Here is a 26881-nt window from a genome sequence, read left to right as displayed (position 1 = left end):
TTGCCCATAACTCGCTGATCCGGCAGGCAGCTACTTCTCCTACAGCTCCAGGCGTATGGCAAGGGGAAGAGGGAAAACGATACTGCTAGTTGGCTGAATGATAACACTGAGCGTCTCCCAGAGCTTTGCACTGGCAGAGCCTCTCCCATCCAAGGATCTCAGAGCTCTTTTATGGATAGCAGTTAATAACCCGCACAGCTCTGCTGTGAAGGACAGAGCTGAAGCCTGAAATTCCCCTTGTTTTGTAGGGCATTTCCCGCTTTGCAGGGTGAGTTCCACTGAATTACTAGTCAAAAGACCCTCCCTTCTGAAGGAGAGGGCTTTCTAAGATTCCAGGGCTGTGGGTAGTAAGTGTTTTTATCCCCATCTCACAGGGAGGGAAATTGAGGCACAGAGATTATTGAAGATGAAGGTCACACAGTAAATGTGCTGGCCCTGTGATGAGCACACAGGAGGTCCTGGCCTCACACCTGTTCTTAGACCATGAGCACATGCAACTTTCTCAGCTTCAGGTAAGGAGAGCACCATGTTTTGTTGCTCTCAGCTGTCCCTCACTCTACACCCAGGTTTATCTCCATCCCATAAAACCCTGCTGGCAACTGCCTGATACCGCAGGAAGTGAGTCACCTGCAAAACGCAGACCCCCTAGAGCTCAGACAACAGAAGATGGGGTTTATGCAAATCAAACTGATGTTGGTTTGCGGCCTCCTGTCCTGGTCACATCATTGAGGGCAGGGGTGGGCAAACTTTTTGGCCTGAGGGCCACATCGGGGTTCCGAAACTGTATGGAGGGCCAGGTAGGAAAGGCTGTGCCTCCCCAAACAGTTTGGCCCCCTCCCACTTCCTGCCCCTTGACTGCCCCCCCTGCTCCTTGTCCCCTGACTGCCCCCTCCTGGGACCCCCCCACCCCTAACTGCCCCCCTGGGACCCCACTCCCTATTCAACCTCCCTGTCCCCTGATTGCCCCGACCCCTATCCACATCCCCGCCCTCTGACAGGCCCCCTGGGACTCCCTTCCCCTTATCCAAACCCCCTGCTCCCCGCCCCTTTACCATGCTGCTCAGAGCACCAGGACTGGCTGCTGCGCAGTCTAGGGCCCTAGGGCAAGCTGGCGGCTCTCGCAGCCCCACTGCCCAGAGCGCTGGCGGTGCGGTGCTCTGAGGCCGCGGGGGAGGGAGAACAGCAGGGGACAGGACGGGGGCTCAAGGGCCGGGCAGGACAGTCCCGCCGGCCGGATGGGGCCCATGGCCCGTAGTTTGCCCACCTCTGGTTTAGGGCTTTTAGATGCTCACTGGGGCCTTGCGGGGATGGGGAAAGGGGGAAGAAGCCTGGGTAACGATGAGCTTTTATGAGCCTCCACAAAGAGTAAACTCTCCGCTATCCTTGGAATGAGAACCTGAGTTTAGAAGCTTGGCATTGCCCTATTTGGCATCGTTAATTACTCCTATGTTGTTTGCCAGGTCGGCGCGCAGAACAGAAGAATCTGAAACCCTAACACTGCCGAGCCAGTCGGTTCTAGTGAGCTCACTCGCTGTCTGCACTGTGCGTTTGTTAGCATTGGCTGGGCTGTGGTTTTTGTTAATAACCAGAAGCTTTTGAAACTGCAGCTTCCATGGAAATGTCGGCTAGAGGCCTGTAGCAAACAGCCCATACTGCCTTCGAAACACGGGGCTTTTTCCACTCATGGAAAATCAGGGGGCTCTGGGCATTGTGCTGTATAGAGATAGTGAAAATGGCCTTGGCTGCTACTCAATCCTTCTGCACACACGTCTCCGGGCAGGAGCATGTGGACATGGAGAATGATTCTGTATTGTTATGAAACGGTTAGTTTGTTATTTCGATAGCGCCAGAGATAGGCCTGGCACTTTGCAAACACATTGACAAGGGTGTTATGCTTCTTCTAGCTTACGGGCCATGTCCGATGAGGTGCTGGAGCTGAAGGATCTCAGGGTTTTGCAGGATCAGGCCCTAGATCAGACCTATAACGCAGGAGTTGAGCAGACGTGAATGGGAGCAGCGGCGATGAATAATGGGAAGGGAAGGGGAAGGTGGCAGTGAGGTCAGTTTGTGCACAGCAGTTAGGTAGGGGTGTGTGTGTGTGTGCGTATGTACACGTTCTTTATACTATGTATAGGGCAGCAGTATAGGCAGCTGGTGGTGCACAGAGTTTGGTAAGTTCTCCATGGAGCTCTGCAGTGAGCCGTGCCAGCAAACATCCACCGAGAAAAGCAAATGAGAAGCAGAGAGGGGCTGGAATTTGTAAAATTGCACGGTAGAGTTGAGCCTGGCTTGCAAAGGGTCCCACAGAACTCGGACAGCTGCAGGCACCCACATTGCATTTGGGCTAAATTACAAAGCAGGAGTAGAGCAGCGAGACCTGCCCAGCGTCGGAAAGCTGAGCCACCCCATCCCGCAAGCTAAAATGGCATCATAATGTCTGGGCTGCGGTGCCTCTGTGTGTGTTGTGTCCAGGCTGTCGCACATGGCTGCCGGTGGCTTACAGTTAGGCGGGACCTCACCCAGATGCAGCAGAATCAATGTGCGGCTGCTGGGATGTGCTTCCAAGTGCCGAGTGGAGGAGGGGGAGTGACTTAGAGGCCCCATGTGGGTAAATGAAACAAACTGATGATGATGATGATAAAAGGGGACTCCCTGGGCTCTGTTGGGCACCCCCGGTCACAGCATCCTCTTCAGCATGGTTTTGGCCTGCAAGGAAACTCTGGAGTCATTCTGGGTGACCTTGGGCCAGTGTCTTCCCACTCTCTGTAACGTGGTGATGATGACACTGATCTCTGTTGTAAAGTGCTTTGAGAGCTACTGATGAAAAGCGCTACAGAAGAGCTCCGGTTTAGTATTTTCTTCTCCATATTCTGCACCTGTTTAGCGCATATTCCACACAACGCAGCATGGGGTGTGCCGCCCGGCTGAGACCTCACTGGCTCCTGACAGCTGGGCCAGCAGACACGGAATGCATTTCTGATGGCACCTAAGTTGAGCTAAGTTTGTATGGTTCAGGGCAAAAACAGCGAGCGAGTGAGCGAGCCATGGAAAACACCCATGTCCTAGAATCATAGAATATCAGGGTTGGAAGGGACCTCAGGAGGTCATCTAGTCCAACCCCCTGCTCAAAGCAGAACCAATCCCCAATTAAATCATCCCAGACAGGGCTTTGTCAAGCCGGGCCTTAAAAACCTCTAAGGATGGAGATACCACCACCTCCCTAGATAACCCATTCCAGTGCTTCACCACCCTCTTAGTGAAATAATGTTTCCTAATATCCAACCTAGACCTCCCCCACTGCAACCTGAGACCATTGCTCCTTGTCCTGTCATCTGCCACCACTGAGAACAGCCGAGCTCCATCCTCTTTGGAACCCCCCTTCAGGTAGTTGAAGGCTGCTATCAAATCCCCCCTCACTCTTGCCTTCTGCAGACTAAATAACCCCAGTTCCCTCAGTCTCTCCCTCATGTCCCCCACATGGAGGATGGAGGAGTTGGACACAGTGTCACACTCGTCTACGTTTACCTTACAAGGTTTTTTTTTATGGTCAGAAAACTGGTGGGGGAGTCAATGATATGGGACATGCCTTACAACAAAGAATATTTGACTCAAGCTGTGGGGAAATCGAGTTGTGTCAGCGGGACTGTCGAAGCCTTGGAGTTTTTGCAGATCTTACTGATGGGGAGGAAGGAGCCGCTGGAGATTTCCCACTGTCGTGCTTTGTGGCCTGGCTTCCCAGCATTCTTTGGGCGTGTGGTTTGGCTTGTGGCATCAATATGGCATGCGTGCAGGCTGGCTAAGCATCTGGCCAGGCTGTCGTTGAATGCTGAAGGACCATTTCAGCCAGGGCAACGTCAACACAGCTTCTCTTTATAAAAGACAGGAAAGAAGTGAACTTTAGTGGTAGGGAAAGGGCTCTGGGGGCTGGAATCTCCTGACTGTGGACTGGACAGCAGCAGCCCAATGAGCTTCCCTGCACATGCTGCTGCTTCCTGGAATTCACAACCTCATCTGGGCTGGAGCTTTGTCTCCCTGCCCTCAGGCAATCCCTCAGCCTCTGGGCCGACCCCCATCTGGGCCGATTGGTGCTATCCTGAGAGAGGCCCAAGCTGCAAAATTCAGGTCCAGATCCCTGTGCTGATTCCAAACCCTTTGTCATGCGGGGCAATCTGGGGAGTTTCAAATTCAGCCTCTTCTGGCTGACCGTTGTTTTTTTTGTTTTTTTTTAAACCCACAAATCGATCTTGCTTTTCTCCCTGCTTCTTTTTTGGGGAGGGGTGGAAGATGTCTCCTTTATCTGAAGGTCATTTTGTCATTTATCTGATACCTCTCATTCCCTTCCTATTGTAAAAGGTCTGGATCCCATGGAAGGGAAATGAAAATAAATTTAAGTCTCTCATATTTGTGTTGGTGGTTACTGTTCGTGGCACAGCAGGTGGAATAGGGCCCTAGAAGACTTCCTTGTGGTGGCCCGAGGCATGGTGTGATGTTGGGTGGGCTGCTTTTAGCACAGCCAAGTTTCAGCATGAAAATTCCAAGGGATAGCGCATCCTGGTGAGCTCCGGGAGGTAGAAGCACTTGTGAGCTGGGACAGCTGTAGATTTGAGGCAAGGAGACTCTTTCGCTGTGAGAAGAGATGATGGATGGAGCATGATTAATCTCTGCTGAGCCAGTGATTGTTCCTAGATCAAACCTGGATGGTTTAACTGTAGGGCCCTTTCTCAGCTGTGCCCTTGACCAGTTCAGATGTGTGTGTTAGTACTAGGAGATGTGTATACTCCACAGTGCTTTGACGACTCGGTTGTATATTCAACTGCTCCAGATGCCTGGTTTGATGATCCTGCAGCATGTCGTGAATAGTGAGTTTATAGCTGTTTTGCCACCCAACCATCAAAGCATGCAGAGCTCCATTAATAAACTATGAGGACTTCATTTTAGTGGCTGAAATTGTATGCAGCATATTAAGCTTCATTGCCTGAACTGTGTGCTTTCTGGCAGTTGCTGAGTTTTAATATACTCCATTGGTCCAGTTGTCTGTCTGTCTGTCTGTCTCTCTTTTTTTAAACCCCAAACATTGTCCACACCAGAATGACCAACAAGGATAGGATAATCTACTACTTAATGGGCAAATGGTATAATCCTTACTCAGCCTAAACACCCATTGTAGTTTGCCTCAGGATGTTGCCCTCAGTGAGTAACATGAACACCCTAAATAGTGGAAACTGCAACTTAACTTGCAACATACGCAGCTTCACATAGATGAGTGTTTCAGAGTAGCAGCCGTGTTAGTCTGTATTCGCAAAAAGAGGAGGAGTACTTGTGGCACCTTAGAGACTAACAAATTTATTTGAGCATAAGCTTTCGTGAGCTACAGCTCACTTCATCGGATCTGATGAAGCGAGCTGTAGCTCACGAAAGCTTATGCTCAAATAAATTTGTTAGTCTCTAAGGTGCCACAAGTACTCCTCCTCTTTTTACAGATGAGTGTGTAACTCCACTAAGCAGGAGTTAATGGGCTTCCAGCACTTGTTTCCCTTCTTCTATGTTAAAGGTAAAACCAAGATAGTGAAGAAGCCAAAGTAAAATTCATGCTGCAATGCCTGTCAATATAAAACCAACTCCGTTTGTGCAAAAAGGAAAAAATCTGCCTCAAATCCCAAGAGAGAGAGACAGAGAGCCGTGCTTTCCAAGTGCAGTACACTTCAGAAACCTCGTCAGCTCCAAATTCCAGGAAAGGATGTGGGAAGCTTGATTATGAAAGCACCTTTGTCAAAGTGGGGACTAGCAAAGAGTGCAGGTCAGTAGGTGAAATATGTAGCTTAATCAGCGAGTTATGGAAACGAGCACAAATCAGGTGCATGATGCAGTTCCCGTGCTTGGCAAAGAAGGCAGCTTAGGGATAGCATAAGAAAATTCAGCTACTGAAATACATTGCTCAGGCTGATAAGCATGCAAATACTCCACTGCTATGTTGTTCAGACAGCAAAACACGCTGCTTGGATGATAAAGCATGGAACTCAGCTAATGGGACTTGCTCTCTGCTGCAGAAATATCTTGCTTTCTCCAGTGAGTCCAAACAAAGGTGAGGCAAACAGTCTCCAGTGACCAGCTTGTGATTTTAAAGCCTGCCATGTCTACGTAGGGCTGGAGGTCCCTTTGACTTGCTGCCCTCAAACCAGAGTCTTTCCAATGCTGTAGAATTGCACTGGGGTCACTTCACCTCTACTGACAGGGACACCACAGTCGTTTAAAAAATAATTAAAAAAAATATTTAGCTTTGCCGCTACAAGTCCCTCATGCCCAGCCTCTGAAGTCTAAAGCTTAGCTCTTCTTGGTATTGGAGTAGCAGGCAAAGGTGGCTTTTGACTGTGGAGACTAAAGTGAAGAACAGAATGATTCCTGTTCCAAGGGACAAGAATTCCCCTTGCTGACTGAGAACTGCCTTAGAAATCACCGTCTGCGGAGGAGTGACAGCTTATTAGTAGGGCTGTTGATTAATCGCAGATAACTCACGTGATTAACTCAAAATAAAAATTAATTTAGATTAAAAAAATTAATCACAATTAATTGCACTGTTAAACAAGAGAATACCAATTGAAATTTATTAAATATTTTTGGATGTTTTTCTACATTTTCAAATATATTGATTTCTATTACAACACAATACAAAGTGTACAATGCTCACTTTCTATTTTTATTACAAATATTTGCACTGTAAAAATGATAAACAAAAGAAATAGTATTTTTCAATTCACCTCATGCAAGTACGGTAGTGCAATCTCTATTGTGAAAGTGTAATTTACAAATGTAGATTTTTTTTGTTACATAACTGCACTCAAAAACAAAACAATGTAAAACTTCAGAGCCTACAAGTCCACTCAGTCCTACTTCTTGTTCAGCCAATTGCTCAGACAAACAAGTTTGTTTACATTTGCAGGAAATAATGCTGCCCGCTTCTTGTTTACAATGTCACCTGAAAGTGAGAACAGGCGTTTGCATGGCACTGTTGTAACCAGTGTCGCAAGATATTTACGTGCCAGATGCAATAAAGATTCATATGTCCTTTCATGCTTCAACCATCATTCCAGAGGATATGCATGCATGCTGCTGCTGATTGTTAAAAAAAAATAGTGCATTAATTAAATTTGTGATTGAACTCTTTGGGGGAGACTTGTATGTCCCCTGCTCTGTTTTACCTGCATTCTGCCATATATTTCATGCTATAGCAGTCTCGGATGATGACCCAGCACATGTTGTTTGATTTATGAACACTGTCACTGCAGATTTGATAAAATGCAAAGAAGGTACCCATGTGAGATTTCTAAAAATATCTACAGCACTTGACCCAAGGTTTAAGAATCTGAAGTGCAGTCCAAAATCTGAGGGGGCCGAGGTGTGGAGCATGCTTTTGGAAGTCTTAAAAGAGCAACACTCCGATGCGGAAACTACAGAACCATTAAAAATAAACAAACAAAAAAAACAACAACCTCAACCTTCTGCTGGTGGCATCTGACTCAGACGATGAAAATGAACATGCATCGGTCCGTTCTGCTTTGTATTGTTATCAAGCAGAACACGTCATCAGCATGGATGCATATCATCTGGAATATCTTGCGACACTGGTTACAACAGTGCCATGCGAACGCCTGTTCTCACTTTCAGGTGACATTGTAAACAAGAAGCGAGCAGCATTATCTCCTGCAAATGTAACCAAACTTGTTTGTCTGAGCGATTGGCTGAAGTAGGACTGAGTGGACTTGTAGGCTCTAAAGTTTTATAGTTTATTTTTGAATGCAGTTATTTTTTGGTACATTATTTGACATTTGTAAATTCAACTTTCATGATAAAGAGATTGCGCTATAATACTCTTATTAGGTGAACTGAAAAATACTATTGTTTTTTACAGTGCAAATATTTGTAATCAAAAATAAAGTGAGCACTGTGCACTTCGTATTCTGTGTTGTAACTGAAATCAATATATTTAAAAATGTAGAAAATATCCAAAAATATTTAAATAAATGGTATTCTATTGTTTAATTGCATGATTAATCGGGCTTAATTTTTTAATCACTTGACAGCCCTACTTATTATAAAGAAAAGGAGTACTTGTGGCACCTTAGAGACTAACAAATTTATTAGAGCATAAGCTTTTGTGAGCTACAGCTCACTTCATCAGATGCATCGAATGCATCCGATGAAGTGAGCTGTAGCTCACGAAAGTTTATGCTCTAATAAATTTGTTAGTCTCTAAGGTGCCACAAGTACTCCTTTACTTTTTGCGAATACAGACTAACACGGCTGCTACTCTGAAACCTACTTATTATAGTTAGAAATGATTGACAGTCCTGCCTAAACATTTTGAATAAACAGAGCTGGCCACTTAATTCAGTCACTGGTGAATTTGATCCAAACCTCTGGACCCAAATAGTTCCTGCAATACAAATAGCGCAAATTTCACTCTTTGTTCTGATTGCTTTCAGGAAGGGACTACAAGTTAGTTCTCAGTTGTAACCTAGATTAATTCTAGATCTAATGCCTAGAGAAAGTTGTTGCATTATTAACAAGCAAAGAGGACAGACTTCAGACTAAAAAGGAGCCCAGGAGGAAGCCAGAGTGATAACATTCTGCAATGAAAAGCTCAGACTTTACCAAAATTATGGGCTCAGTGCCCCAGGCTCTGAAGTTGATGGGAGCTTTGCCTGTGGCAGCTGCAGGACCATCCAGTTGAGCTCCGTAGCCTCCGCCATGTACAATGCAAGCCATGACCTCCCTGTGCAGGCATAAAAGGATCAATGGTTTTATTTCTAAGTGGCTAGAAACAGACTTGGTTAGAATCAGAAGGATGGACTTGACTGGAGAAAGGGTAATGGCTCAGCAGACCAGAATTGGGAGGGCACACATTAAAAATATTTAGTACTTCTCTGGCGCCTTTCACAGGATCTTAAGCACTTTAGATCTATAAATTAAGTCTTGTAATGCTCCTGTGAAAGAGGTAGTTATTTTTGTCCCAATTTTATAAGTGGGGAAACCGAGGCAGAGAGCGGTGACATGGCTCCCCCCAAGGTGGTATGGTAGATCTGAGGCAGAACTAGGACTTTGAAGCAAGATGTCTTGACTGTCAGTCCACGTCTTAGCCACAAGACCATCCTTCCCTTTCTTCCCATGAGGGAATGCAACATTCACCAAACTGAAACTGGCAGTCCTGTTCAGATGGGCTGGGATGGGAGCTGCTGTTCCCTGTCATCATGGTGTCACTCCAGTGTGTTTCAGGATGGGTTGCTGTAGCTCCACTACATGCATTTAGATCCTCACGCCAAAGGCAAGGGAGAGGGACAACCTTCAGAGATGGCCCTTTTCCAGGCTAGTTAAATGCGGAGGTTTCCTGTTCCTGAAGTGGTGGTGTTTCGTTTTTTTTTTTTTTTTATTAAAGAAACTGACAACTCTCCTTCACCCAAAGCATCTCTGCCATCTGGAAATCTTTGCAGTACGGACTGACCGAAACCACAGAACCTGTTCTCGTGTTGGGACTGGTCACTACAGGTTAATGATGGACCAGACCTGAGGGGCCTGAATTATAACATCTCTCCAAGCAGTGCGTCATGTGCAGGGAGGAATTTAGTTGCTGTCCCTGGGGCTGCTGTCTGGAGGTGCTGTCACAGAGGCATCCGGCAGCTCAGCCTGGAAATTGAGGACATGCAGAAAGTCTCCCAACAGTGCCAGGTATCCCTGGAGCTCTAGCCAAGCGCCATCATACTGACTACTATAGGAAAGCCAAGATGGCCCATTTCCCTATTCTATCCCAGATTCCTAACCATACATTTCTGGAAGCAGAGTCTTGAAACCTTTGGAGCGCAGCCAAATTAGTTCAGAGAAACAGAAGACTGTTTTCCACAGCTCTCTTCCTTTTCCCCATCTTTCTTTCTCCTTCTCTGTTTTCCTGAAAGGGTTGGGCCCAGTGATTTGATGCACGGAAGAGTGTTTCTAGCAGCTGGGGTAAATTATGCTGCTGGATGCAATAATTGGACAATGCATAAGACTAATTATTTCTGAAAGAAATGAATTTGATTCAGTTTGGCAACATGGATGAAATCTGAAACCCAATGGCTTTCCTTTGAATTGCCCTGGGACCCAAGTATAGTACTGGAAAAATTCCAGCAGTGAGGGTCAAGGATCACAGGGCTCATATTTCCATCCCAAATCATCCTAGCAGTGCAATATATGTCCCGGGTGCAATATTCTCACAACCTCGATCCCCTCAAGGAGGCATGTTCATTCCATTCCTTTGGGAAAAGAAAAGGGGAATGAAGTGAAGAAAGTGTTTTTATCACAAGCTTTTTAGGGGGTTATTTAAACAATGCTGGGAAAAAGCTCAGAAATAAAATACCAAGTCAATGAACTCACCCAAGGACGGTTAACGTGTGTCCTAAACAATTTTGCTCATTCCAATGAACCACGTACTTTTTCATTGTCCCATGCAATGTTATGGTCTTGTTTGTGAAAAAGTGTAGAATTATTAGGATCCTACAATCACCCATTGTTAAAGCCCAAAGTAACCAGGGCACTTCTTAGCCTTACGCTATAATTGTCTCTTCTATTATAGCTGTAACTTTGTTCAGGTTGTGCCTAGTATTTACACACCCCAGGGTTTATTACTATTTTGGCTTTTTTATTCAGGGCTCAGTGACCTGAGCCTGAAGGCCTCGATGTGCCTTTGTGACACAGCAGCCTGTTCAAAGCTAATAGGCGATCTGCCCAGATAAACTCCAGAACAGGAGTGAGGACACTCCAATTTCTAATAAATCCAGGGCTGCTTTCATTGAGTGTGCAAAATGTGCAAACACATCAGTTTCACATGCACAATACCAGCATGTGTGGGGGGCAAAACCACGTGGATTTTTTTAGCCCACTGATCCCAACGATGAATACAGGAAACACCCAGCTTGGATGAGCTTAGCTGAGAAGGATGCCATGGAGGAGCTGTGGGGAAAATACCCTTGGTCCGTATAAAAAGAGAGAGCATCATATGGGCCCTAATCTATCCCAGTTTTGCCAATGGGGAGAGAAAAGCATTCTTCTTAGTACAGGGTGCTTTCTGGCTCGAGCTTTTAGGAAATGGCCTCTTGGAAACAAGGAGTTCAGTGCCTGTTAAACTGTGTCCTACAGGAGTGACTTTTCCAGCAATGCTTCCAGAAGAAATCCAGATACCCCTCCCCTTCATGAGTTTAACAGTGCTCCCCCGGCCCTGCCTTGGGTTATGGCCAGGTAGGTAACTTTTTAACTCTTTATTTCTCCTTTCAGAGTAGCAGCCGTGTTAGTCTGTATTCGCAAAAAGAAAAGGAGTACTTGTGGCACCTTAGTCTGTAAGGTGCCACAAGTACTCCTTTTCTTATTTCTCCTTTGTGCGCCTTGCAAATCACTGGTTCTGAATGCAAGCCTGGCTCTGGCGAGCGATTTCCCCTTCCCCCCATGTTCTGTACCGCTCTGTCTCCATTGGGAGTAGCCAGAGCAGTGCTGGGTGGCCTGCGGGACATCATCGAGCTAACTGGAGATACACTTTGCTGAACTCTGTCAGTGGCTTGATGTTAAACTCTTCTGCATGTTGTTGGCAAATCCAACAGCAATGGGGAAAGGGAAAGCAAGGGAAACGGACTGATGGAAGCAGCCCCAGGGTTAGCATGTCAAAGGATGACCTTTTGCTTCTGGAATTTTGGATCAAATCCACCCTCAGTTCTCAAGCCAGATGTCTGACCTCCCGTTTGGTCTCTGTTAAGCAGTGGTTTAATTAGCAAGGGACCAGCTCCTGAGAGGGGTTTCATGGGTGCTGAATCCTGAAGAGCCTCCTGCTGGCAAACTTCTGTTGATTTCAGCAAGAGCTTGATGGTGCACTGGGGCCTTTCCAAGGCTGCCCACCGGTTGCCCTGAGCCTGGCAGCCTCTTCTCCAGAGGCCTTGCAGAGGGCCCCAGAGGAGGCCAGAGCCACCTCTACGGAGTGGGAAGCAGAGCAGCTGCTTGCAGAGCCAATGGCTGGTGTGGGAGGATTGTGGGAAGCATCCTGGGAGAGGAGTGTGTGTGTGGAGGGGTCCCCTGGAGGAAGAAAGCGTGGAAGAAGTGCAAAGAATCTGCTGCTTCCAGGTAACGCTATAGAAGTATGGATGCCCAGAAGTGGCTGAGGCTCGAGCTGGCTGGCAAGGCCCAGATTTTGCCCAGTTGAGGGCTGCACTGGCAGCTTGCTGGGCACCCTTGGGGATGGAGCGAAAGTGCATCAAAAGGAGCAGGTGGCAGCTGGCCTCCTCTGGATTGCAGTGTCAGCCTGCAGAGGTGACCAGTCCCAGAGACGCTTCTACTGTACGGAGCCACATGTGCTTCGGGGGCTGGGGAGATAGTAATACTGCACCTGGTTTTTAAAGCCATTGCTTTGAATGCAGGGGAACCAAGGGGGTGGATAGGAGAGCAGAGGGGGTGCATGTCCCCAGCATGCTGTCCTCCTTTCTCTGAGCACAGGTGCCCTGGCAGACGTGGGCTCCTCTAGGCCAGGACTGGGAGGAGCGGAGGTGGGATGGTGACTAGAGCACGTGTGGGTTACAATACCTTGCCTGCATGCTGGAGGTGACTTGTCCCCCTCTGAAGATAACCTCCCCTCAGCACTATCTTGGGAGGGGATGTGGAGTCCTGGCCTGACAGTGGGGGCTCAGGAATGTCCAGCCGTGAGGGACCACTTGGGAGCATCATGCTGAGCACGTTCCTGGCCGCTGAACTCTCCTTGCAGCTAGGGGACTCACGGGCAGCTCTCCTAATGTGCTTGGCTTTCTTGGGAGTATGTCAGAAAATCCATAGCCGCCTGCTGCTGGTGTCTTGGCTGGAGCCAATTAGCCCACGTGGACAAGGTGAAGAACAGCTGTGAGGGATGGCTGGGCTTGCCCAGCCAGGGTTTTATTCCTCCCCCCTCCCCACGCTTTCCATCAGAGTAAGTAATAAAGCCTTTGTTAGACCCTCCAGCCCCCATCGTCACCCCGAGAGTAGTTCAATAGTGGTGCTGTGAAAGGCGTTTGATTCCTGTTCTATCGTGGTGGTTAATGAAGGGGAACTACGAGCGAGAGAGATTTGCTGGAAGGAATTAAAGGCAAAACTTTCCCCAGATTGCTTTTGTCTGGGGCTGCAGCTTTGATGGGGCTCGGGCTTTGCCTTTGACAGATCTCCAGTAAAGAACAAGCTCCTTGCCTCTGCCTGCTTCTCCGCCCGCCCCCCTAACCCCCCCTTTGCAGATGTGGGAGTGAAAGCTCAGGGCTTCCCAAGCTTGGAGGGAGCTGCCAGCAGGCGGGGGAGACACTGAGGGTCTCCCTGCCCCCTCTTCTCTCCCTCCCTTGTCCCCACATGAAACCAGCCTAGCCTTAATGAAAACAAGCTGCTCCACTGCGATCCTAGCCAGTGAGCTCAAGGCTGAAAAGGAGGAGGGCTCCAGGCTGGGCTCAGATAGACACCGTCCCAAGGAGCCAGAAGAAACTGGGCTAGGAGTGCAGGACAAGCAAACTTTTCCCCTTTGCTTTTACATTCTTTCAGGCTCTGCAGACGGACCCCCCCACCCCCACTCCCCGGCAGGAGGGTGCTGGGAGACTTTAGCCTCTGTCTAACCTACAGCTGGTGAGTACATTCAACGCCCCCATCTTTCAGATCCTTCACTTCGCTTTACAATATTTAATCTATAAACAAAATTGCATTGGATCCCCCCTCAGCAACCTTCTCTTTTTTCCTTTTTTTGAACTCCTCACTGCAGCACAGTCCTGGGCTGGTTTCATTGTTTGTTTCTTTGCCTTAGATATAGATATTTATTTTTCCCAGTGTGGTGGTGATAGGATTTCATGCTCATTTGTGAACCAAGTTGAGTGTGCTCAGCTAGACAGGCATGTTGGTGGAGTTCTGTTTGGAATAATTGTTCAGCATGGTGCATAGATTTCATATTGGAGTTGCTTACAGAATACCAGTGAATGACAAAGGGAGCCAGATGCTTTGCTTTGGACCCTTGCAAGAAGTTCTCAAGTGCCACTGAAGTGAGCTGACTGAGCTTGCCTGGACAAAGCAGGGTGCGTGTGTAAGAGGCCAGATATGCATTTCCATGAAGGTAGCAGAACTCAGTGGGTTGGGGGCGGGGGGGGGGAGGGGGTTGCCAAAAAGAGGAAAATTGCATTAGATTTGCGTCCTTTGCTTTACAATTAAAAATCCCTGCTGTGGATCGAAGCAGGCATTTGCGGGGAGAGGAGTGAGCTGGGAGCTCGGGGGGAAATTTTGGGGGGATGCATTATGGTACTGGGGAGGAGTTTGGAAGTGGATACGAAGGGACTCGGGGAGGGGCTTGAGGATAGATAGGGTGTGATTGGACAGGAGTTTGGGGGCGATATGCTGGGGATTTATGCAGGAGGGCTGGGGGAGGGAAAGCACTCTGGCTTTGGATGGGCAATGTGGTGGAGAAGTGGGCTGTCTGGTTAGTGGGCGCTCAGTTTTCCACGTCTCCATTCTTCCTTGTGGTCCAAGGAACGTGGCCAAGCAGCGTGTGCTGAGGGATATGATGGCTGAGGAGGGCCAACCTACCTAGTGGGGAGTAATTTGGGTGCAGGCAGGTTTTGGGTGGCAGGGGAAGAGAGTGAAAATTTGCAGCTTCCCCCTGTTCTCTTTTTGCCAAGCTGCACATGGCAAACCGTTGAACAGAGTCGGATGCCATTTTAAAGGCTGGGGGAAGAGATGTGGGGCTTGGCCTTCTCTTTGCGTTAAGCTTCAGTGGCTGAAACCTGCTGCGGCTCCCTTCATAGCTCAAGGCTACTAGATGGCTTTTTAATTTTGCTGAAGCCAGGAGGGCCAGAAAAGTCCCAGTCGGCTTTCTGTGCAGCCTTCTCGCTGCTGCACCAACGGAAACTTTGGAGGGGAAGCCAGCACTGAACTAAACACAGGGGGGAGGAAAACTTCACTGCAAATTGAACTTACAATGTAATCCAAATAGTATTGAAGCCACTCAGGGCTTCGGGTCTGCTGCAGCAAAACTGGCTCTAAGATGAACGTGGCGCCAATGCCGTGCAGACTCCTGGTGAAGCCAGTGGGAGTTTTGCCTGAATGATGACTGCAGGCTGTTGGCCTGTGGGTCGTGGAGTATAATATCCCTTATCTTGGCGGAAGTGGGGCAAGCCATAAAGTTTAGCTCCAGATCTGAAGTCCACCCCACCCCGAATTTAGGGTGTGGGTGGTTTCATCATGTTGATCTGGGGCCAGGTCTAGTTCCTTAATTCCGTTTTTGTTCAGTGCTTTATAATGCTGTGTGAACGAAGGCTAAGTGGTAATCATTATTAGCCTCTTCATTTCTCCTTGTTCGTGGCTTTTTTTGCTATGTAGTTGCAATGCAGCTCCTGGGTCCAGGAGAAGAAGGTGGGGCTGTGGGACAGGGCAACCAAATGGGAGTTAAAAAACATACAAGTGTTCACAAAATAAACAAATTTGATTTAAAAAAAAAAAATAAGGCCGGTAATAGCAGGTAAGAAGGACCCTAGTGCCCCTGAGAGCAGTTGCTTGCTTTGCTGGTTGCCATGACTCTGTCCTTCATAACAAAATCCTGGCTCCTCTGGCTGACTTTGCAGAAGTTGGGATCTGGATTCAAAGTTTGCAGCTTGAGCTGGTCTCAAGCACGCACCTGGGTGACCACAGCATCACGTGCTCCTTTCCTCCTTGCTAGCTGCAAAGCCTCTTTGCAAAGATGGGAGAGGAGAGACGCTGGTCCTTTTCTCTGTGTTTGAATGGGAACCGGATTTCGGGGGGAGTTACTGTGGTGTGTTTTTTTTTTTAACGTTCAACTTCTGTTTTCTTTTAATTTTTTTCAAAATGTTTTCTTTTGTTTAAAATCTTATTTATTTATTTTTTTAAAGAAGATGAGGGTGGGGTGGGGGGCATTGAACCTGGGGACAGGCTCACTGGGAATGGAGAGCAGCTAGGTCCTGGGGGTTCCCTGTGGGCTGACTGCTGGGGCAAGGAAGGCAGGGGAGTCTGCGGCTGCTGCCCGTTTATGGAACGTGGACACATTCCAGGGTGGCTGGGCGACTGTTCTTTGTAGCCCATCATGTACAGAGAGGGAAAAGTAGAACCGATAATGGCTAAACTAACCCAGAGCAAGGCTGTTGGTTCTTTAGCTACTTCTCTGGCACCTCAAGATCTTTATCCTCATAACACGCACCCCTGTGAGGGAGGACACTAGCTTCATTTTACAGATGGGGAAACTGAGGCAAAGTGGCCTAAGATGGCACAAGAGATCTGGGAAATGAACCCTCATCTCCTGCGCTGCGGGCCAGCACCCTAACCATGGGGCCATCCTTCCTCTGAGCTCTTTCACTGAGCCAGCTAGTGATCAATGGAGGTGAGCTCAGGCGTATAATCCCTTCTCCTTTAGGAGTGGGTCAGTGGCGAGAGCTGGGCGAGGTGTTGGCTGAAAGCTGACTCAGCCATGAGGATGTTAGGTTACACCCTGCCTGACCACATGAGAGCTATGCAGATCTGGGTGGTGTGGGGGGAGTGACAACACAGCAGGGCTGAGGTGTGGATTGGCCTGTCTGCTTGCATAGCTCTGTCTAGATTACACTGATCCCAGGTTAAATCCATCCCAGCAAAGAGAATGGGGGAGGATAACACAAGAGCTGTAACAATAGAGGGAAAACCCCTCCCTAAGTTAATCAGCTTGCTGGGTTGGTCTAGATGCTCCTAGGTGCCCATCCTTAGGGTCAATACATGTGAGCATTTAGCTATCTGAGACCGGATGGTCTCAGCTTTCCCTCCTGTCCTGACTAGGGGAGAGGTGAGATCAGAGGTGGAGTGCGCTCCCAGTCGGGGAGAAATACCCCTTCCCTGTGTGGTTTGCTTGAGGAAAGCTACAGGTGTCCATTCTGGTCTATCCGTGTCACTGATCATCCCTCGGTGGCTTGCGGCCCATGCTGCTTGGAGAGCAAGAAGCTGCCCACCGCAGCCAGGGTGTCTTCCCTATTGAGGGTTAAAGCTGGTTGCCTGGGAGGTGTGGCGGCAGCAAATATGGACCTTGCAGTTGCCAAGCTAACTGTATTACACTGGTCCTGCCATTCCAGATCCTCCCATATGAACTGGCAGGGTGCAGTGACCCCCATGCAATTCGGGAGCGGGCAAAAGGGGAAATGCTGTTTGTTGCGATGACCTGCAGCAGGGTCACACCATGAAACAGCCTTGGCAGAACATGGAGATCTGAGGTCCCACCCCACACCCCTCGAGAGCTGTTCCTGCCTCCTGCAGGGTAATGCATATGCATCCCCACTCACCAAGCACCACTGCTTGTCGCCTGGTGAGCCAAAATATCTGGCTCTGTGGTTGCAGGGAAATCTGGGTTTGCTGGCAGGGCAGGCATCCCCCCAGCCTAACCTTGCCTCTAGCATGAAGGGGCTAATCCCACTCAACAGCAGCAGGTGACTGGGAGAACTGAATGGTGCTACCAGTACAGCTCCCGCACTATTAGCCAGGGAGGGCTCACGCCCAGGATCGGTGTATTGCAGACAAGGCTCCAGCAGCTTCTGGTGGTGGTTTTTGCCTCCTGCACCGATTTTACCAACGAAAAGGCCGTTTGCACTTGTCACTCTGGTAACGGAACTGAGACCCACAACTCACTTCACACAGGCTTGTCCAAGGGCCAGAAGATGCAGCAGCATTTGGTTACTGTCTGTGCCCCGTTTCCAATATCCTACGCCGTCCCGTCCCTGTTGCACCACTTCTGCTGTTGTAATGCAGAAGTTCTACAGGGCAGCAAGGAAGCTGGGAAATGGCCTTTGTTATCGCTTTAATATACCCCCAGTGCCCACAGGGAAACATAACTTGTACAAAGAACTGCCAAAGGTCATGTGTAATGTCCTTCTCTGCTGGGCACAGCCCCATTTCCTCCAGACAAATGGAAAAACATAAGTGCATCTTACGTTTTATTTTACATCATTCCTGATGAAGAGTGTGGGGCTTATGCTCAAATAAATTTGTTAGTCTCTAAGGTGCCACAAGTCCTCCTTTTCTTTTTGGTAATGAGCTAGTGATCTCTCTCCTGCCATCCATCTCAGTCCTCTGACAAACAGAGGCTAGGGACACCATTCCTTACTCATCCTAGCTAATAGCCATTAATGGACTTAACCTCCATGAGTTCTCTTTTAAACCCTGTTATAGTCCTAGCATTCACAACCTCCTCAGGCAAGGAGTTCCCCAGGTTGACTGTGTACTGAGTGAAGAAGAACTTCCTTTTATTTGTTTTAAACCTGCTACCCAATAATTTTGTTTGGTGGCCCCTAGTTCGTATATTATGGGAACAAGTAAATAACTTTTCCTTATTCACTTTCTCCACACCACTCATGATTTTATAGACCTCTATCATATCCCCCTTAGTCTCCTCTTTTTCAAGCTGAAAAGTCCGAGCCTCTTTAATCTCTTCTCATACAGGACCCTTTTCAAACCCCTAATCATTTTAGTTGCCCTTTTATGAACCTTTTCTAATGCCAGTATATGTTTTTTGAGATGAGGGGACCACATCTGTATGCTGTATTCAAGATGTGGGCGTACCATGGATTTATATAAGGGCAATAAGATATTCTCCATCTTATCCTCTATCTCTTTTTTTAAAGATTCCTAACATCCCGTTTGCTTTTTTGACTGCTGCTGCACACTGCGTGGACGTCTTCAGAGAACTAGCCACAATGACTCCAAGCTTCCACTGGGTTCTTATTAAAGCAAACCAGCTCTCCCATGAGCTGTGTGAGTGACCTTGCAAGGAGCTGCAGGCAGAATTGCTTCCACTAATTCCATCCCAGGTTTGAAGCCTGGCATGCTCAGATGGAACAAATCACCTCCCCAGATTTCAGTAATGATTTAATAGGAAATGAGAACACTTTGCATTGGCTGGGGCGCCAATTGCAACCAATTTGAAAAGGGCCATCTGCACAGATTTTAGATTGGGAGGAGGTACCTGAAGTCCCATTTCTGCCTCTGGTAGAACTGAGAGTTTCTTCTCATGGCCTGGAGTTTTGGCAGAGGAGGGAGTGGTCTGTGATCTGCTTCCACCAGTGAGTTATCTGAAGCTGACCGTGCTCATATGTGCAGCTCACATCTTCCAGCGCCCACGTTACACTCCACTTAAAATTACTGCTGTGGTTTTGTCCTCCCTGTTTCTTTTGTTGCTCTTCTCATGCTTTCCAAACTCCCAGAAAGCCATGCTTCAAACCCAGAGCTGCTCTGGCTCTCTATGCAAGAGGTCACTCAGGCAGCAATTCAGCAATCGCTTCCAGAAATGTGAGCTCTTAGCTCGAAAAGCTCCTGACTTGCTGTTTCTCCCAGCCATAGAGCTGAAATGTGTTTTTCATACCCATTTGTGTAAAATGTAATAAATGATAGAATACTGAAGTGAGCTGGTTAGCTCCTAGTGGCCCCAGTTCAGGAAAACATCCCCATTCAGTGCAGCATACTTAAATTCAATGGGACTTAAGTGCATATTAAAGTTAAGCACATGTTTAAGTGCTCTCCTGAATAGGTATGAACCTTAACACATGGGGAAGTGCTATCCTGACTCCTGGCCTTGCAAACTTGAATAAGCTATAGATGTTGTAGTTTCAAAGTAGCAGCCGTGTTAGTCTGTATTCGCAAAAAGAAAAGGAGTACTTGTGGCACCTTAGAAACTAACAAATTTATTTGAGCATAAGCTTTTGTGAGCTATAGCTCACTTCATTGGATGCATTCTAGCTAAGGGATGAGGGGCAGTGCAGCAGAAACTTGCCCTGGTACCTGTGCTGTGGATGTTCTCCGAGTGGTGCCATTCTGGGACTATTTACAGCAATAATGTTCGTGGGGAGTTCAATCATTGTCTGAATCTATTTCTAAGCATGCGTGAGGCTGATGATCATTGCACCATTGTTTACTAATAGTTAGAGCCACGTGTATAGCTAGAACAAAGTGTGGAATGGATCAGTGGAGCTGCACGTTTGCCCTTCTGCAGTTAAGTCTGTTCAAAGTTTCCATTGTCAATCTCAGGTTTCAGGAATTTATTAATCAGCCAAACTAATTTTGCTTGCACCGGAATCTTGGCAGGCAGGACTCCCACCCCAGCAGTGCATTTATAAATAACACTAAACTTGGGGGTGGGAAATTGTTTCATCTGTTTTTCATCTGTTTTCCAAGTATGTCAGCGTAAAACAAATGGAATGTTGCACTTTATGATGTTTCTTTGCAATCACAAAAATGAAATCAAAGTTCAGGCTGTTTTTTCTTTAAGAAATGTAACTTGGCAAGTAACTTGGTGCCTAAAATAATCAACATGCTTTTGTTGTTTTGAAAAAAATGGCAAAAGCAATGCCATTAAACTTTTCAAAGGGGCTGTTTGGTAGCTATTGTGTCTGCTTTTAATATGATAATGTATGCAACCTTTTAATAATTTTGCCAGCAAATTTATTAAAGTAAATGCAATTTTGTCTCAAACATGATTTAAAAAAACCCCTAATTTTCACTCCATTTGGGTTTATTGAATAAATAACATTTTTAAAAATGTGTCTTTAATGGCTAAATCAGACTCCATCTCCATCAAAATGTTCTGATCCTATTGGTTCAGTATTCCTATAACTGATGTGATAGGTAAACAGATAGCAAAATTCTTGTATTGGTCATTTGCAAATTCCTTTGTGAAATTCCCTCCCTATTTTTGTTGCCTGTTGACTCACTGATTTCAGGTGAGCTTCTCTTAGTATATGTTCTATTCTATGCATCCGATGAAGTGGGCTGTAGCACACGGAAGCTTATGCTCAAATAAATTTGCTAGTCTCTAAGGTGCCACAAGTACTCCTGTTGTTTTCACAGAGTAAGGTACTAGTCAGCAACAAGCAGGGTAGCAGAATCTGATGCTGTCGGTGACGTACACTTGAGCACAATGCCCCCTTGCAGATCTTAAATGAGCCATTGGCTCTGTGCCAGGCCAAAGCGAACAGCTCTCCAGCAGTGCATTGCAAATATTCAAAATGTGCAGCTTACTCCATGTTGGGTAAATGATGTTCGTGTTCCCTGATTGAAAGGTTTCTGAGCCAGCCAGGGTTGTGTGAACGCTGGAGTTTATTATTAATACATTATTAGTCATTGGCATTTGCTTGTGGCTCCTGATTCGATGATTGATGTGACCAGCCAACGCTGTGCAAGCTGCATGTTGTGAATCTTGGATGTTGTTGAAAATTGTCCCAGGAAAGAGAGTCCTACGGCAGGGTGGGGTGGCAGTGCTGTGTGTGTGTGTGTGTGTGTGTGTGTGTGTGTGTGTGTTGTGGGGGTGGAGAGGGGAGTACCTAAGGAGTTGCAGACCTGGCAATAAAAAGGGTGTTTCATATTGAGCTGGAAAAAAGAAAAGGAGTACTTGTGGCACCTTAGAGACTAACAAATTTATTTGAGCATAAGCTTTCGTGAGCTACAGCTCACTTCAAAGCTTATGCTCAAATAAATTTGTTAGTCTCTAAGGTGCCACAAGTACTCCTTTTCTTTTTGCGAATACAGACTAACATGGCTGCTACTCTGAAACCAGTCATATTGAGCTGGGTTGCTGCAGGGTGCATTGCTGCTCCCAGATTAAGATAAGGACCACTTTCAGACCTCTACGGTGGGTGATAAATCCAGTCTTTCAGTGCCATCTGCTGGTGGTCTGCCCAGCCATGTGTTCTGCCCAATTATATGGGAAGAGCAACCAGTCAAGCATACTTTAGTCTGGCAGCCTGGAGGTCAAGACACCCCTTATCGAGGCCTGCGAGCAAGGGGCTGTACCTGGAAGGACGTGGCCTGTTGCCACCAACAGTCAAGGGATTAGTTAAAGGGGCCCTTGGCTAAAACCATAGCTGGGCAGGTGTACACTGGGGCCCCTCCCCACCCAGACATACATCCATATCGCGCAGTGTGGCACACTCCCAACTGAGACAGTGCCTGGCCAGCTCTTCTAGGGCCCGATCCTTTCCGGGCCCAGGGACCCCCAGAATCCCTCAAGCTGCAAACGCACCACAGAGGCTACTACTTAAAGAGCCTGGCCTCCTGGCTTCCCCATCTGGCTTCTGCTTGGTAAGGGAATTTGCAGTGCATGGCTGGGAAGAACTGTAATCGACAGGGGAGTGCAGCATACGCTTCTTCCCCATAAAAATAAGTAAGCGGGAATTATTTCAGTTTCCAGGGGTGTGCCTGTGATCTTTTGCAAATGCACTTTCTGTTGTGAGACATGCCCAGGCCCCACGGCGCTTAAAGTAATTTATTGCCAGGTCTGGTTTCCACCAGAAGTACCTTTATAGCTGCTAGAACGCACAGAGCTTCCCAGGGTCTAGTGACAGCTGCACAGCGTCAGCCTCCCAGCCATTCCCCTCGTTAAAGGTGGGTTTGAGAAATAGCCCGGCACAAGCAAAGTCGGGTCACTGGGAGTTGCAGGGGGTTGTAGCCTCCAGAACAGGGACCTTGTCAAGGAAGCAGGATACACCGTGTTTGGACGTCTGTGTCAAACCACTGCTTAAACTGTGCAACCGGTTTACTGGTTGGCGTGGGAGGCTTCCTCCTAGCAGAGGTCCACGTGGTTAGAAAACACCAGGCACACGGGGCTGAGCTAATGCTGCTGTGGCGGTCTCCATTGCGAGATTCCTTGGGCTTGGTGGTGGTGGTGGTGGTGCATCTTCTGACAGTCGCACATTGCCACTGGCTGAATGTCATTGCTAGTCAGTGGGTGGAGGAAACAGTGGCTAGGGAAGTTCCAGACAACTTAGTCAATGGGCTGAAGGGTTGAAGCCCAGCCCCACTTTCTTGGAGATGCAAATCTGAGCTGCGCTCCTGAAAATTGGCCCCAATTGTCCTCTGTACGAAAAAAGGAAGCAAAACGGAGTAGAGGGTTTGGAGCTTGTTGGGTAGGAGATTTTTGGATGCAAGTCCATCCATGTCTGATCGTGTGGGAATGCACATGTGCAAGGGGGAGAGGGGGTTGGTCCTCATAGTCTTCTCCCATCCCCAAACTGAGGATACACAAGCTTTGACCAGAGGGAGTCACTCCCTGCACCTCCCTTCCTCAGCATTCAACGTGCTGCCTCCACAGTACTCTTAGGCCATGGTGAGCCACCGAAGGGACCAGGCTTAGAATCGGAACTCGGTTCTGGCGAGGGGCAGGTGTCCCATTGCTACGACTTTGCTGTAGCGTCTGTCATACGCAGTATTTTCCCTTTATCGTTGGAGTTTTCTTATGGGCAATACATCTATGCAACATGAATAATACAAAGCTTGTGATGTAGCTAGCGGTGTAGAGGTCATGGAGGGGGGCACTGAAATATCAACAGTAGCCATGTGCTCTCTGCAAGATCATGAAAATTACACTCAGGATGAGCAGGTGCTGAGGGCCAGGGGGCTGATCACAAGGGCCAGTTAAGAAAGACCGCTCTAGAAAGTGCCGCTTCTTCCTCTGGCTTCTCTGTCCTCACCGTTTCCTGAAGCTCTGGTTGATGTTTAAAGCAATAATGTCCCGAGAGCTTCTTTTCCCACCCTTTCTCTGTAATTTATTATAGAGGTTCCTGATAGCCATTCTATAGTTAAGGTTACGTTTTAATGCGGGTTGATCATGATTTATAAATTCCTGTTTCTCCCCGAAAGCCTGAGGCTAATCCATGTGAAATTTCACTCTGGGTCCTCTGAGTTTTCTGGGCAGGGTTTTGTTTGGTTTCTCATCATAAATTTTTAATAGAAAGTCTCTGAAATGAGGGTGTGGCTGAAATTTCTTCTTGGAAGCCCTCCTATCTCTTAAAGACCCATGCCCCGCAAATAAACCCCCCACCATACTCTAGCTACATAAAACATAGCAGAGGGATGAACCTACTGCACCCTGCCCCCAAACTACCCACCCCCAATTAAGCATCAAAATAAACCTAGGAAATGGAATACACCCTAATGGTTGTTGAGAAGCAGCCACAGTGGCTACACAAGCAACCTACCTGACACAAACCACAGAATCAAGGGCATGAAAAGTGAAGCCACCTGCCAGGTCACACCCTTCGTTCTTTAATCCAGAAGCACACACCATACCATTGTCACAACTCCTAGGCACCGTAGACCATGCACTGGAACTTTGTCCAGGTCAGATACTAACTTGTCCCTGTTTTCTCTCTGTTTGTGGCAGATTCCTGCCTGGGAAATGGCTGCTCCAGCTATGGTCTGTGTGCTCCTTATGCTCATGGCACCTCTGTGCACCACGCGATCGACACACATCCAGGCGACTGTCCTGGATGATAATAGTGGGAGTGGAGACAATCCGGGTGCCTCCACCCCCCCCTCTGCAAGCGTGAATTTGGGGGTGAGTCCTACATCCGGGATTATTGCTGTGAACTCTGTCAATGGCACCTCGACTTCAGTCAACATCTTCGATAGGATTGTGAACTTCTTTAAAGAGTACATGCTGCTAATCATTGTGGTGGGGTCCTTAGTTTTTGTGCTGCTCTTCATTATATGTGCCGCCGTCATCGTCCGGCAGAAACACAAGGCCTCTGCCTATTACCCGTCGTCATTTCCTAAGAAAAAGTACGTGGACCAGAATGACAGGTCGGGGGGTGCCAAAGCTTTCAATGAAGTTCCTGAAAAGGCTCCCGAGACCCACCCGGAGGAGCCTGTGGACTCATCCAAACAGCTGCAAGCTGATATTTTGGCTGCTGCCCAGAACTTGAAATCCCCAGCCAAGGTCTCCATGGCAAATGGAGATGGGACCAAAATAGAGGATAAGCCCCCAAAAGAACAGGAGGAAGGGACCAAAGTGGAGGACAACAAACAAACAGCTGAGCGTGTTTCCAACGAACAGGTGGCTCCCCAGGAGAAAGCTGAACCAGCAAAAGAGACGCCAGCTCCAAGTTCCGCAGCAGAAACGGAGGCCAAAGGAGAAGAACCTCCCTCCACTGAGGAAGTTCAGCACGTGCAGCAGGCCAATGAGCCCTTGCCGGAAGAGCCCAAAGAATGCCCCATGGCTGCCGATCCCATCGTGCAAACCCCTGAAGGTGAGAAGCAAGATGTGTCTGTTCCGGCGGCTCCCGATACCGGTGCTGCCGGTGTCTAACACAGGAACTCGGGCGCTAAAAAAAACAGACCTTCGTTCTTGAACAGTGCTAAAGCAGTGGACAATCACCAATCAGCAGACCACGTTATTGATTTGGAAATTGATTCAACATGCAATGGGCTATTTTTCTATTAAGTGGGCACGATAGATACCCCAGTCATTATACCAGCCATGGTGCCCAGCTCTAGTATCAAAACAGATTCGATTTAATACACTGTGTTTTACATTAACAGACTGTTCAGTTACTGTGTAATTGCTTAGTAGCTCTCACTTTCACTAAGTACATATGTAGTGGTTAGCGGTGGGCGTGATCAGAATCCATGACCTAGCTTTCAGGGTGAGTGACAGATCCAGAATGAAATGTTGGGGCTTAAGCCTGTCTTGAATAGTGGCCTTTAATTATAGATGGTATGACCAGTCATTTATATGGTGCAAATCCTATGGATCCTTACCCAGGTATCTAGGGGAAATAAATGGGAGTTTTGCCTGAATAAAAACTGTGTGAGCATCTATGGATTTGAACTCTACTTGGTGGGAAATCTAGGGCTTTTATCCATTAGGGTCAACATATAGTTCCAGAAGAGGTTCCAGGCAATTCTTTGTTCTCTGTAAAATAAGCTGTTGCTGGCTTTCTTGCAAATGTTATTTTTCTAATTCATTTTTATACTATTCGATGGAGGACTTTGGGTGGAAAAGAAATTGTGTGTGTGGAGTGAGTGACTCTAGATGGGATTTTCGGATCTCGCCCTCTCGACTAGTCTGAAGAGGGGGGTGCTTCGTACAAGGGGCAACTGGACCATGTAATTCCATCTAGTGTGAAGAATCTTGTTTTCAAACATAACTTCAGACTTTTCGTCTGGCATCGTAAAGGCTTTACCGATATTTATGACCTTCTGTGATATTTTTTTTCCAAACATCCTGATCTTCAAAGGACTATAAGATGGAACCTGCAGCTCTTTGTAGACTTCCACAACTGATAGAGTTTTACAGTTGTTTTCTTTGGCCTCCATATTTTGTTGCAGTGTATAATAATAATTATAGATTAAAAAGAGTAAGCTTCTTTATATCCATTGATTAACTGTTCCATAAAGATGTTAATATGACTCAAAGAAATATATTTTACTCAGGGTTTCCATTTAAAAAAACAACACCACAATCATAATAACTTGACTAAAGATACTAGGTAATGGAGGGAGGAGAAAGCAAAATCTAATGCTAAGAAGTTAGCGTTTAATTTTTATGCCAACATTCCACTGATTTCTTACAGAAAATTCCTGTTTGCAATTTTATTTGATTTTTTTCTTACCTCCCTTTTCTACCATTATTAATAAAGAAATTTTCTATGCAGATTTGTTTTGTTTCTGTGGCCTTGAAGATGAGGAGGGTGACTTGTTAGTTTGGTAGTTGTATGTTTGTTTTATGGGGCTGCTAAGAGCCCCTGTCATGCTGTCTGGAGTAGTTCACAACCATGAGTGCCTACCTCAGGGCAAAAAGAAAAGCAGTACTTATGGCACCTTAGAGACTAACAAATTTATTAGAGCATAAGCTTTCGTGAGCTACAGCTCACTTCATCAGATGCATTTGGTGGGAAAAAAAAAAAAAAAAACCTCAGGGCAGACTGTCAAAAACAGGGCAGACACCTCAAACTGGTGGTATGTTCTGTAATTGGATTTCACCAAGCCAGTAAAGTGCTCCTGTAGTACACATAACAGTCCTACCAGAGAGTCACAGACAGTTCTCTTAGACTCTCCAGTCTATCTTGCCACCCAGGCACGCTGGACT

General features: G+C 47.2%; 1 protein-coding gene across 2 annotated transcripts; it reads left to right on the top strand.

Annotated features, from left to right (window-relative positions):
- The first annotated feature begins 485 nt into the window (after positions 1-485).
- Positions 486-26446, top strand: TMEM119 (transmembrane protein 119). 2 transcript variants are annotated; one of them, XM_043498260.1, is made up of 3 exons: positions 486-512; positions 13558-13638; positions 24176-26446. In XM_043498260.1, the coding sequence occupies exon 3, from the start codon at positions 24191-24193 to the stop codon at positions 25097-25099; it is 909 nt and encodes a 302-aa protein (XP_043354195.1). In that variant the 5' UTR covers positions 486-512; positions 13558-13638; positions 24176-24190; the 3' UTR covers positions 25100-26446. The 2 variants fall into 2 exon arrangements, with proteins under 2 accessions (XP_043354195.1, XP_038229471.1); XM_038373543.2 differs by lacking the exon at positions 486-512 and having other exon boundaries at positions 13112-13638.
- Positions 26447-26881: the final 435 nt, after the last annotated feature.

This window comes from Dermochelys coriacea, chromosome 15 (assembly GCF_009764565.3).
Source record: "Dermochelys coriacea isolate rDerCor1 chromosome 15, rDerCor1.pri.v4, whole genome shotgun sequence".
NCBI classification, from domain to species: Eukaryota; Metazoa; Chordata; order Testudines; family Dermochelyidae; genus Dermochelys; species Dermochelys coriacea.
The sequence above is the reverse complement of the archived record's forward strand: the minus strand, read 5'-3'. Positions and strand labels throughout refer to the sequence as shown.